The sequence below is a fragment of the Anabrus simplex genome, chromosome 8 (genome assembly GCF_040414725.1).
Source record: "Anabrus simplex isolate iqAnaSimp1 chromosome 8, ASM4041472v1, whole genome shotgun sequence".
In the NCBI taxonomy this organism is placed as follows: domain Eukaryota; kingdom Metazoa; phylum Arthropoda; class Insecta; order Orthoptera; family Tettigoniidae; genus Anabrus; species Anabrus simplex.
The window spans coordinates 194,055,904-194,070,244 of NC_090272.1; the positions used below are offsets into that span (position 1 = coordinate 194,055,904).

The following is a 14,341-nucleotide window of genomic DNA, read 5'->3' on the forward strand; positions in this document are numbered from 1 at the left end:
GCTATTTTCAGGCACAACCCCAATTGAGGTGAGGTGCAGGTGTCTTTTTAACCACATACCAACCCTCCTGTCTTAAATTCTGTCAGTACCGAGAGTCGAACTCAGGCATCTGAGTACGGCAGCAGATGGGTAACTGATATGCTAGAAAAGTGAATTTTCAAGAAGAGTGAAAGGAAGGTTCTAAAAGATGCTGTAATGTGTTATTCTTCTTCTGGTGTGCTGTCTCCTCACAGTTGTTTGGCAACTGTTACAGAGTAAACTTTCCTGTTACCAGGCAATTTGGCCATCCGGTTAGGGGCGCGCAGCTCTGAGCTTGCATCCGGGAGATAGTGGGTTCGAACCCCACCGTCGGCAGTCCTGAAGATCGTTTTCCGTGGTTTCCCATTTTCACACCAGGCAGATGCTGGGGCTGTACCTTAATGAAGGCCACGGCTGCTTCCTTTTCGTTCCTAGGCCTTTCCTACCCCATCATCGCCGTAAGACCTATCTATGTCAGTGCGACGTAAAGCAAATAGCAAAAGAAAAAAAAAGATCATCAGACGATGAAAACTTCGAACAGTATCGTCAATCGCAATCCCTTCTATTGTCTATAAGGAGGAAGAGGAGGATACTATCAAGGCTTTCGATAACATGGGTCATTTACATTTAAGGAAAACATTGGCTACGTCAACTGTGCCAAGTAAGCTGAGCAACATAATTTGCAAACTTCAGGAGAATAATACAACTCAGATCCTGGCCAATTTCAAGAAAACTAATCCCATTAAATTACGCCGTGGAGTAATGCAAAATCCCCATTGTCAGCAGTTTTATACAATCTCACAACAGATCACATTTTTCGAGAAATCGGTGAAATGAACTATGTGACTTGCATGGTTATTCTCTTGCCAACGGACTTCAACCTCTAACAGTATTAGGCTTTGCAGGTGATACGGTTATTGTAGGAAAAAACTGAGATTCTGCAGTAGAACTGACGAAAGTAGCTTTACAAAGGTTTCGTGAACTTGGTCTAACAATAAACCCTGAAAAATCTAAAGTTATTAATATCAGTAGAGGAGAAATAAACGAAGGGGTCATTACAGTCAAAGAAGGTATGGAGATTAAATGTATTTCGAGGAACGAATGTATCATATACTTAGGAGTAAATTATGGAGATACTATGTTATTTGATTCCAAGGAATCAATGACACTCCTTCAGCAGAAACTCACTTCGTTATCATCCTGTCCCTGGCTTCATCCGGATCAGAAATTCTCAATTGTTCAGTTTGCCCTCCGTTGACTTACCAGTTCCTCTGTGATCCTGCAAGTAAAATACCACAGCGGTTTTTGGAAGATGCTGATAAACTTGTTAAGAGTACATTAAAGGAGATCTTATCCCTTCCTACTGACACTCCTGATTCTATGATTTACTCAGATAAACGGTACAAAGGGTTAGGTGTTTTTAGGACAAGCTGGGAAGCCTTGCTTCAGAATATAAACAGCTGCAACATTCTGAAACGGGAGGGGAACCAATATATTGAAGCCACTAGAAATCTAGATGAAGAAATTGAGTTAAACGTAAATGATAAAACTGAGGATATGAAGAACAGGCACGGTGAGTATGACACCAAGAAACTCAGAAATAAGTTGCGAGAATCTGAATTTGAGAAATGGTGCCAGTTGAGAAGCAAAGGTCAGGGAGTGTGTCTGTACAAGGAGTTCCCTCCTGCAAACCGCTGGGTTAGAAACCACAATGGCCTTTCTAGCACGGAGTGGAGAGATGCGCTGAAAATGGAATGTAACGTTGCACCTGTAAGAGCTGTACCGGGAAGGTCCCTTGATGGTAACCGCTGCAGAAGATGTAGTGAGAATGAAACATTACCTCACGTCTTGGGTTCCTGTGCCTTCGGTGAAGCTCTTCGAAACACCAGACATCACAACATCAGGTCATCCATAGCACAGACGCTCCGTGAGAAAGGATTTCAAGTGCATGAGGAAGTCCATGGCATTGGAGTAAATGGCAGCACGAGAAGGATAGATATGATCGCCATTAAAGGGAAGAAAGGATATATATTAGACCCCACAGTAAGATTCGAAACACACTCCGATCAACCAGACGAAGTGGACCGAGAAAAGAAGTCTATCTATCAGCCTACAGTGCCGTACTATAAGAATAAATACGAACTGGGCGATGTAGAAGTTAGGGGTCTCATGATCGGTGCGAGAGGGACAGTCCCTAAGAAGACGATAGAGCTGATGAAGGTCTTCAACATCAGTACCAAGGAGTTTATCAACTGGGGGCTGAAAGCACTCAGGGGTTCTCTTTTGATACTCAGACACCACTTGTATTCGCCAGACTGAGACATTAATTACTTATTTTTTTAAATTAATGAAATTGTATGTGTATTCTTTGTCTTAGGCAGCATCCGAGTGGAGGAAGCTTTTGAAAATAAAAATAAATATATGATTGCTGGTACCTATATTTAATGATTGAAGATATGCATTTGGCCTTTCACAATATATTGTATTACTTCTCAGCAGTTAATACAGGAATAATTAATAATAAGCTTTATTTATCAAGACAGAATTGTTGATGCATTATTGCACTGTTAGCATCACATCCAAAGGCTTTGCTCAAATTCCCTTTAACCTGCACAGCCCTCTGCAATCTATAAACCACTTTCATCCCTATATCTCGCTCCCCACAGACAACAAACCTAGGAGCTCATTTACGGGCTGTGTGCTTGGAGTTCTACATGTCTCGCATACTGTCTGGAGTGATGCCACTGTCATCTATGGAGTACTACAGAGAACTAATATGACAGGGAAGAGGAACAAATAGAAATGTTTAAAGTTTTTTTATCAGCGATCCTGATGATGAGAATGGACAAATGCCAACCATGAAAAGAGATATAATTAAATACGTACATGCATACATCTTCATTATAGACTGTTATGGCTTTCAGCGTTCAGTCTGCAAGCCTCTGTGAATTTACTAACCACCACCACAATTCTCCATTTGTAACTACAGTGAGTTTCTCTTATTGGTTGGCCGGCAGGCGCGCCCAGCTTATCTGCTTCCCATTGACTCATCCCTCCCTGCTCTGCGGCATAGCAGCAAGAACAGCACTTCGCTCACTTTATCCATGCATGACATGAGATAACAATTAAAATTAAGAAAATAAGAAAATTTTATGTACTACATTTACCTTGTATGCTTTCAATTTTAACATATTCATAGCCCGCCATGCTCAAATTTTCGAAACTCCGGCTTCTTGTCCAAGTCATCTTAGGGATTTTGTAGCCGTATGTTCTGATCTTTCTGCGATTTCATTTACTTTTCCCTCTCCTGAAGTCTATGTCGTTGCATTACTATAGACTCTGCTTTGAAGTATGAAACTGGGCTTGCAATGATACGGAGTAGCATCACGTCTACCTTGCACAGTTTTAAAATAAAGACCTTGTATATCTTCTCAGCCCCCATTGAGCTCGTTTCCGCTTCCCAGCTTCATCTGGAGGGCGGGCTTCAACGCTCATTGAGGAGAAATCTCGACACATCTTCAGTTTTGCTGTAGGAAGTATAGGATAAGAAGAAAGCTGAATAGGCACAGGATAAAGAAAGAGACTGAGATGAATACACGTACAAAAATACAAACTCAAAAGGAGAAGAGGGTAGGTGTAAGTACAGTTGAGTCCTAAAAACTGGACTATTGATAACTCGACTTTCTGTAAGTCAAGCTACCCAAAGATTATTTTTTACAATCTTACTGGGTATTTACTTCACTATTCTTCAAGCCTATAGATTATCTCAAATGTAAAAGGTTAGTGGGTTTAAAATATAATAAAGAAAATATAGAACAGTAAATTTTTTGTTTTATTTTTTTTAGGATTAAAGGTTTTCATATTTTCTTTACTTATTTAATGTATTTTATTTAGTAAAGTAAGTGTCTTTTCTGTCCCATAGCAGAAAAATAATGAAATTAGTATTATTATTTTATATAGCCTGCTGCTGGCCATGATTGTTAGGCATTGAAGTCTAAACGGTCTGATAGCATGGTTCGAGTCCAGCTTGTCGAAAAAAATTTCACCGTCAGAATGTTGGCTGGTAGGGCAGGTGGGTATACAATTTCTAATCGCGAGATTGCGTGCCAAAAGCCTGGATTAAATTCCAAACCTCTCTGCAGTGCTCATATGGAGTGAGGGCATATGACGCTGTTGATGGTGATTCGTCCATCGGATGGAGGACATTAAGCTTTCAGCAAACCCCTTGGTGCTATTTGACAGCGGTAAGTATGTGCCAGCACCGGGTTTCACCCTCTCCTTTCCTACTATCATATATGTCAGTTCATTTCATCTCATTAACTCCTCTGATGAGGTGGTCATCAGGAAGAGCATCCGGTCATAAAAACCCACCACGACAGATTCATTTCGCCTCATATCCGACCCCGTAGAGAAACGGTACAAGAGTTGGACAAACAAAGTCTTATTATTTTATTTCTGTGCATGCACTGTTCAAGTGGTATGACTAGGGGCAGTAACTTTTGGAGTATTCTGTAATACATAACAAAGTTTCTGGTGGAAAGTACCATCCTCAGATGGCTGCAGTGTGGTGAAGTTGCCAGAAGAAGGAACTAGTGCAAGAGACAAACCACTATCACCATACCAAAAACTTCATGTACATGTAAGGTTTAAAAAAAAAATATTGTCTTATATTATTATTTTTTGGCTTGAGCTTTCAGTATTTTAATATAACCTAAGTGAGTTTTATATAACTCTTTGATGATTCTGTGAAACTCAACATTTTTTGTAACTCAACACTTTCTCAGTCCACATTAGGTCGAGTTTGTGAGACTCTGCTGTAATGGAAAGGGAAAACAAGTGACAGACCTTGTACTTTATCTTATTTCTCTCTAAGTTCTCCTTAGTTTGCTGTTCCAGGTAGAAACATTTTTTGGAGGATTAAATACTTTATTTTTCTTCGTACTAAAATCACTAATCAGTATATTCTTTCCTCATCTTCAGTTACTAATACCACCACCACTAACATTGCTGCTACCACCACCACCATCACCTTACTCAGAGATACAGTCCAAAGTAATGGGCCTAAAGTCAACAATATTAGGATACAAAAACATGCTTTTTTCTGAAAAGATACAATTTTATTTGCTTTAAACTGTTTCAGGTGGCACGATTCAACACTGAATGATCCACTAGTCGGTGCCAAGACAGCATGGCCAGTGCCATACACTGAAGCTCTCTTTCTTCCTGAATTCAAAATTAAGGGGGATACAACAGAGAAGGATTTTGAGGTTTGTTATCACCTTTGCAGCTGACAAAATATTTGACTGGACAGATATTAAATGGTAAAACAAAACTGTACAGTAGTTTTTAATTTCCTTCCCTACTTTATATTATCATGTATGTGATTAATGAAAGCTAGCTATGTTAATTCTTTTTATAGGTGATTGAGACCATCTCTAAAGGAGCTTTTGGCACAGTCTATAAAGTTATAAGGAAAGACACAAATGAAGAATATGCTCTAAAGGTCTTATCGAAGGCACAGGTATGTTAAGGCATTGTGAACTGTAATTATAATGCTATCAAGACTCACAGTAAACTTGATAACCACCAGCACCACCACCACCACCACCACCACCACCACCACCACCACCACCACCAGCACCACCACCACCACCACCACCACCACCACCACCACCACCTCCTTATGCAGGACTCATCTGAGGACATAGACTCAAAATATTTCTTTCCTTATATTGTTGTAATCATGCCTTTGCTGGCAGGACCTAGTGTTTACAGTGCACTATGTCTTCTGGTATGGGCTAGAGTAATTTTGTTACTTTCATTGATCTGTCTCTGTCTTACACTTGGCTTTGACAATATGAAAGTGACTGGGGTATGAGTGATTCTAGTAATGCCATTCTTTCTGCAGCCAGTCCCTGCTATGAATGGTGTAAAAATGTTGCTCATAGGGTCAGTTGATGTATGCATTTCAGTGGGCTTGGCAGACTGATATGTAATAGCAACGTCTGGCTCGGTGAGGAAAGCAACGGGAAACTACCTCACTCCTCATTTCCCTAGTATGCCTCTTCATTGATGCCTAGGCCATCTATGACAGCTGATGGCGGAGCTGTTGAGGATCCAACCAGCCTTAGGGCTGAAGACTGAACATACATACATACATACATACATACATACATACATTGTTGTAATCAGCTGTGTGTTTGTATCCTGAATTAGAAACACTTCTTCTCTATTTTTCATTTATCTGTCCTTATTTATTGCTACATGCTGCCTTTATTTGATCGTTTTCTTACTTATTCTTACTCTTACACTGGAGAGAAGATCCCTGTCTTCAGTTGTTCCGAAGATGTCTCTCGCTGTCTGAATGCCGATTCACTCTCTGATTCACAACTAAGTATTTTTTATTTTCCACCTTGTTGATACACTAAATTGCTTAAGGCAACTTATTGGTTGAAAGTGGTACATGTTTCGTATATTATCAACATCTTCAGCCACACATAACACTGTTTAGATGAAACAAAGTATCAATTTAGTGTGTCGACAAGGTGGAAAATAAAAAATTACTTAGCTGTGAATCTGTTTAAGTGTGATATGGACCATGAAGCTGATTTTATGTAATCACTCTCTGATGTCGTCCAGTCAAGCCTACGCCTCATTGGCCCTTAAATTTTCATTTTACTATCATTTGGAGAAGGTTGTATTTTTTTTTATTGGGAGAACAGTATACCTACATCTGACAGTTATATGAATGTATAAAATGTCAAACGTACACCATTTAAAAAGAAAGCATATTGAATTCCAAAAAATTCCAATAGACTACTACTTTTTTCTCTCCAGCATAAATAGTCCTGCTGTTACAGAACCATCTCTTCCATTTTTTACTGTTGCTTACAAAATCCTCCTCAAAGTCCAGTTCTTTAAGATATCCATAAAGATGGCAAAAAGTAGTGGACTAAGTTCTGAAATCTGACTTCTGCTGAAAATGATGGTTTCCCCAGTATAGAACCTTACATACTGTAATTTTGTACTGCTGGTAGTGTATACATATCTTGGACTACCCTGTTGTATATCTCCAGAACTCCTTTATCCAGCAAGCTATTTCATATTTCCTGTTGTGGAACCTTGTTGTATGCTTTCTCCATGTTAGTGAACACTCAATGCAACTCTTTCTGTCGTTCACAGTAACATTCCACTAGTTAATGCAGAGCAAATATGGTATCTGTTATTCCTCCTCCAGGCATGCAGCTGAACTCTTCTTAATTTATCTCAACTTCATTCTTGATCCTTGTTTCAAGGACTCTCTTAAACACTTTAAATGTGTGGCTCATGAAATTGATCCCTCTGTAATTCTTACACTAGGCCACAACCCTCTAATCTGTATATCCGAGGGTCGAGTCATAAGTCATGGCACCTATTCTTTTTTCTCGCGAACAAGTGACAACACGGAAAATCTAAGATATGCATTTGGAAATATAGGGCATGTACTTATGCATAGTGCCTGAAGACAAATTCTGACTTTAGGAGATTCTCATAGGAAAGTGACAGAATACAGGCCATTGGTAAACATTGTTTTATTATGGTATAGACTGCAAATACACAAGACTACGTAAAAAAAACAGGTCTCCACTGGTTACAGACCTTCGAAATAATCACCCAATGTTTCCACTGTGCGTTGCCAGCGATGGGGCAGGCGCTGAATACCATTGGCTGCATGTGTATCGCTAACGTGTGACACCTCTCTCCCACCTTGCCACTGTTCTATAGGGCATGGCATGCACACGTAATGCTTCCCTCAGCTCTGCATGGGATTGGCGTGCATTTTTGCTGCGGAGAACTGCTATTTTAATATACGATCGTTGCTCCTGCTTGTTGACTTCCATTTTGTGATGCTCTCACTCACACACTGAATTTGGGGGCATGCTTAGACACACACTGTTGTTTACATACACCATCAAGTGGCATCATACGCAACTGCATACCATAAGTTTCCAAATGCATATCTTAGATTTTCCGTGTTGTCTCCTGTTCGCAAGAAAAAAATAGTTGCCATGACTTATGACTCGAGCTACGTATTATTATTATTATTATTATTATTATTATTATTATTATTATTATTATTATTATTATTATTATTATTATTATTATTATTATTATTATTATTGTTGTTGTTGTTGTTGTTGTTGTTGTTGCTATTACTGCTGCTGCTGCCGCTGCTACTACTACTGCTACTACTACTACTACTACTACTACTACTACTACTACACCTTCAGATCTCGAGACGACGGCTGGTTCATTGACTGATCACTCTATCTTCAAAACCCCCAAATGTAGGAAGTTTAAATTTTGCAGGTGCAGGTGCTCACTGTGAAAGAGAGAAAATTCCAGACCTAAGGGGATGACAGCTGGGATTTGAAGCTGGAAACCAAAAACACAATGGTTGCACTTTTAAGTCCTAGATGTTAAATAAAACAAGGTTTAAATAATCACACCCCTCCAGGGGTTGAATGGGGATTAAAACTTGAAAATAAAAATATTCATTCCTTCAAAACTACTTGACATACAAAGCCAAATTTCATATGGTGGTATTAGTGATCACAAAGCTGTTTTTGTTGTAGTTAAAAATTTCATATGGTGGTATTAGTGATCACAAAGCTGTTTTTGTTGTAGTTAAAAAATAAATGTGATAGAAAGGAAGGTCTTAAAAGTAGGACTATTAGGTAATACCATATGGCTGATAAAGCAGGCAAGCATAATTGGCAGTCATACAAATTTTAGTGAAAAATGGAAGGGTATGTATAGGTACCTTAAGGCAGAAACAGGTTACAAGGACATTCCAAGAATCATTAATGAACAAGGGGAGTGTGTGTGTGAGGATTTTCAAACGGCAGAAGTATTCAGTCAGCAGTATGTGAAGATTGTTGGTTACAAGGATAATGTCCAGATAGAGGAGGTGACTAATGCTAAGGAAGTTTTAACATTTACATAATATGATAACAATGACATTTACAATAAGATAGAAACGTTGAAAACTAGAAAAGCAGCTGGAATTGATAAGATTTCTGGGGATATACTAAAGACAATGGGTTGGGATATAGTACCATATCTGAAGTACTTATCTGATTATTTTTTGCATACACCGGGCGAGTTGGCCATGCGGTTGGGGTCGTGTACCTGTGAGCTTGCATCCAGGATATAGTAGGTTCGAACTCCACTGTCGGCAGCCCTGAAGATGGTTTCCCATTTTCACACCAGGCAATACTGGAGCTTTACCTTAATTAAGGCCACGGCCACTTCCTTCCCACTCCCAGGCCTTTCCTGTCCCATAGTCGCCATAAGACCTATCTGTGTCGTTACGACGTAAAGAAAAAAATTAAAAAAATGTTTGCATGAAAGAGCTATGAATGGAGAGTTGCTATAGTAGCCCCTGTGTGTAAAGGAAAGGGTGATAGACATAAAGCTGAAAATTACAGGCCAGTAAGTTTGACATGCGTTGCATGTAAGCTTTGGGAAAAAATTCTTTCTGATTATATTAGACATGTTTGCGACATTAATAACTGGTTCGATAGAAGGCAGTTTGGGTTTAGGAAAGGTTATTCCACTGAAGCTCAACTTGTACGATTCCAGCGAGATATAGCAGATATCTTGGATTCAGGAGGTCAAATGGACTGTATTGCATTGGACCTGTCTAATGCATTTGATAGGGTAGATCATGGAAGACTACTGGAAAAAATGAGTGCAATTGGACTAGACAAAGGAGTGATTGAATAGGTTGCTGTATTTTGTAGAAAGTAGATCTCAGAGAATTAGAATAGGTGAAGCTTTATTTGGCCCTGTAATAATTAAGAGGGGAATTTCTCAAGGCATTATTATTGGACCTTTATGTTTTCTTATATATATATATAAATGATATGTGTAAAGAAATGGAATCATAGATAAGGCTTCTTGTGGATGATGTTATTCTGTATAGAGTAATAAATAAGTTACAAGATTGTGAGCAACTGCAAAATGACCTCGATAATGTTGTGAGATGGACAACAGGCAATGGAATGCTGATAAACGGGGTTAAAAGTCAGGTTGTGAGTTTCACAAACAGGAAATGTCCTCTCAGTTTTAATTACTACGTTGATGGGCTGAAAGTTCCTTATGGGAATCGCTGTAAGTACCTGGGTGTTAAAATAAGGAAAGATCTTCATTGGAGTAATCACATAAATGGTATTGTAAATGAAGGATACAGATCTCTGTACATGGTTATGAGGGTGTTTAGGGGTTGTAGTGTCCGACTCGTTGGCTGAACGGTCAGCGTACTGGTCTTCGGTTCAGAGGGTCCCGGGTTCGATTCCCGGCCGGGTTGGGGATTTTAACCTTAATTGGTTAATTCCAATGGCACGGGGGCTGGGTGTATGTGTTGTCTTCATCATCATTTCATCCTCATCACGATGCGCAGGTCGCCTACGGGAGTCAAATAGACAGACCTGCACCTGGCGAGCCAAACCCGTCCTGGGATATCCCGGCACTAAAAGCCATACGACATTTCATTTCATTTCAGGGGTTGTAGTAAGGATGTAAAGGAGAGGGCATACAAGTCTCTGATAAGACCCCAACTAGATTATGGTTCCAGTGTATGTGACCCTCACCAGGATTACTTGATTGATTCAAGAACTGGAAAAAATCCAAAGAAAAGCAGCTTGATTTGTTCTGGGTGAATTCCGGCAAAAGAGTAGCATTACAAAAATGTTGCAAAGTTTGGGCTGGGAAGACTTGGGAGAAAGGAGACGAGGTACTCGACACAAGTTTTAAGTAAATAATATATTGTCGCTCAATATGGACCAAATAATGAGATTTATAACTTGTAATAAGTGGTATGTTCTGAGCTGTTGGTGGAGAGATGGTGCAGAATGATATTAGTAAATGAATAAGTTTGAGTGGCGTCTTTAAAAGTATGGAAGATCACAGTATGAAGATAAAGTTGGAATTAAAGAGGACAAATTGTTGCAAATATTCGTTTATAGGAAGGAGAGTTAGGGAATGGAATAACTTATCAAGGGATATGTTCAGTAAATTTCCAATTTCTTTGAAATCATTCAAGAATAGGCTAGGAAAACAACAGATAGGGAATCTGCCACCTCGGCAACTGCTCGAATTGCAGATCAGTAGTGATTGATTGATTGATTGATTGATTGATTGATTGATTGATTGATTGATTGATTGATTGATTGATTGATTGATTGATTGATTGATTGATTGATTGATTGATTGATTGAGGTCCTAAAAGGAAATAGAAAAGGATTTTATAACATTCCAGTTATTCGAGATTAAATAGGGGTTAGAATAATTAAAAAGATCATTCCTCTAAAACCATTTGATGCACAAACTGTGGGTGTATTTTACATGCTCCAGTGACAGTGGGATCTCCTTCAGCTTAAAACCGTACCATAACATGGGTACCATGCTAGTTTTTGTAGAAGGGAACTAGCACATTCCTTCTCCATTCATCTGCTAATTAATGATCATCAGGAATTAATCTTACTGAAATTAAATTAGAAAATATGTTTACTGAATAAATATATATATTTTCTGGTATCCATGCACATTTAGAGAAATAATAATTAATATCAGGTTTTTTTAATTTTTTTATTTTATATTTTATTTTTATGAATTCAAATTCAAAGGTAGGTGAGACTGATATTTTACTTTCAGATAATTGCAGACAATGCAGTAAACCAAGTCAAAGATGAGGTTCAGATACAGTCTATGTGTGGCCACCATCCTTTCATTGTGACCTGCCCCTTCTTCTGGCAGAACAAGAAGCAACTCTTCATTGGTAAGATATTGCTGTATAGAGTCATTCTCTCCAGATAGGCCCATTTGAAGGAAAATGTGTTTTATCATTTTAAAATTAATTTACATTGCATTTAAAAGAAATTTATCCTTGATTCAGGCCCCTTTAAACAACAACCATCATCATCTTCAGTCATCATTTTGTTTTGGTCCAGAAATTATTATATTTAATTTTTTGAGAATGAGGAAGTGACTAAACTACAAAATGGTTTTTTTTGTTTTCTTATGTTAAAATGTTGAAATGATTTTATTTATAAGAAACAAAATGTTTTACACAGTATATATACATAGTTCAATCAATCACTACCGCTCTGCATTTAGGGCAGTCGCCCAGGTGGCAGATTCCCTATCTGTTGTTTTCTTAGCCTTTTCTTAAATTATCGCAAAGAAATTGGAAAATTATTGAACATTTCCCTTGGTAAGTTATTCCAATCCCTAACTCCCCTTCCTATAAACGAATATTTGCCCCAATTTGTCCTCTTGAATTCCAACTTTATCTTCGTATTGTGATCTTTCCTACTTTTAAAGACTCCACTCAAACTTATCTGTCTACTGATGTCCCCCCACGCATCTCTCCACTGACGGCTTGGAACATACCACTTAATCGAGCAGCTCATCTCCTTTCTCCCAAGTCTTCCCAGCCCAAACTTTGCAACATTTTTGTAACGCTACTCTTTTGTCGGAAATCACCCAGAACAAATCGAGCTGCTTTTCTTTGGATTTTTTCCAGTTCTTGAATCAAGTAATCCTGGTGAGGGTCCCATACACTGGAACCATGCCCTAGTTGGGGTCTAACCAGAGACTTATATGCCCTCTCCTTTACATCCTTACTACAACCCCTAAATACCCTCATAACCATGTCCAGAGATCTGTACCCTTTATTAACAATCATATTTATGTGATTACCCCAGTGAAGGTCTTTTCTCATATTAACACCTAGGTACTTACAATGATCCCCAAAAGAAACTTTCACCCCATCAATGCAGTAATTAAAACTGAGAGGACTTTTCCTATTTGTGAAACTCACAACCTGACTTTTAACCCGTTTATCATCATACCATTGCCCACCGTCCATCTCACAACACTATCGAGGTCACCCTGCAGCTGCTCACAATCTTGTAACTTATTTATTACTCTGTACAAAATAACATCATCTGCAAACAGCCTTATCTCTGATTCCACTTCTTTACACATTTCATTGATATATACTGTATAAGAAAACATAAAGGTCCAATAATACTGCCTTGAGGAAATCCCCTCTTAATTATTACAGGGTCAGATAACGCTTCGCCTACTCTAATTCTCCGAGTTCTATTTTCTAGAAATATAGCCACCCATTCAGTCACTCTTTTTTTCTAGTCCAATAGAACTCATTTTTGCCAGTAATCTTCCATGATCTACCCTATCAAATGCCTTAGATAGGTCAATCACAATACAGTCCATTTGGCCTCCTGAATCCAGGATATCTGCTATATCTTGCTGAAATCCTACAAGCTGAGCTTCAGTTTTTGTGTTTGAAATCATGCAGTCTCTTCATCTTCACATTGCTTAAGAAAATCTTTCATAATTACTTCCCAAGTAAAATTGGCTACACAGCTGCTTGTCAGACGGACTCTCGAAACAGCTCAGAGTGTTGAAGAAAATATGAGGAACTGTCTTTCGATATATAACCTTTTCTAATGTTTCTTAGTTCCATCTTCTGTGTCTGGCTTACCAATTTAGCAGCAGTAACTCACTTATCCTACTTTCTCTTTTGATTATACTCCCTTTTTGCAATCGTAGCTTCTTCTTTAACACTGTAAATGAAATTAAGCAATGAAATGAAGTGGCGAAGAACATGCAAATTAACATTTCTAAACAAAAAAAAAAATGTTAAACTTTCAACAGTATTAATGATTTATTAGCATTGTAGGAGTTTTTTCTAGGCATAATGAAAATGAAAACCTACAACCTGTTTTCCAATCAATGACCGGGTCAGGGATGTAATGAATGAAGCAGATATATAGGCTATTAGTACAATGGGGTCGCCACTCCCAAAGTGATTTATTAATGAGTGATGGATGCAATGAAATGAGAATGGAGAGTGTTGCTGGAATGAAAGAGGACAGGGGAAACCGGAGTACCTGAAGAAAATCCTGTCCGCCTCTGCTTTGTCCAGCACAAATCTCACATGGAGTGACCAGGATTTGAACCACGGTATCCAGCGGTGAGAGACCGATGCGCTGCCGTCTGAGCCACGGAGGCTAAATTTAAGGCAAATCAAAATCTTAAATAAATACAAAATCCCTCAAGTACCAAATTTCTGAATCAACGGGAGGGCATAAATAATTCTGAGATGCAATTGTTATATATGATCATAAAATTATATCTGCTAACCTCAACAATCCTGCATAAAAATATTTGGAACTTGAATTTTAATAAATGTCTCTCACTTTAGTTTACATTCCTAAGATTGGTTGGGTTGTATAGCTGTGAGCTTGTATTC

The 14,341-nt window shown here is 38.6% G+C and overlaps 1 protein-coding gene across 1 annotated transcript in view; it reads left to right on the forward strand.

The window, feature by feature from the left end:
- Positions 1 to 14,341, forward strand: part of S6KL (S6 Kinase Like) — a 632,786-nt gene that overhangs the window by 5,289 nt on the left and 613,156 nt on the right. The window contains exons 3-5 of the mRNA XM_067153213.2: positions 5,159 to 5,285; positions 5,438 to 5,539; positions 11,716 to 11,839. Of these exons, the coding sequence (XP_067009314.2) occupies positions 5,159 to 5,285; positions 5,438 to 5,539; positions 11,716 to 11,839 (353 nt within the window). The remainder of the gene's footprint in view (positions 1 to 5,158; positions 5,286 to 5,437; positions 5,540 to 11,715; positions 11,840 to 14,341) is intronic.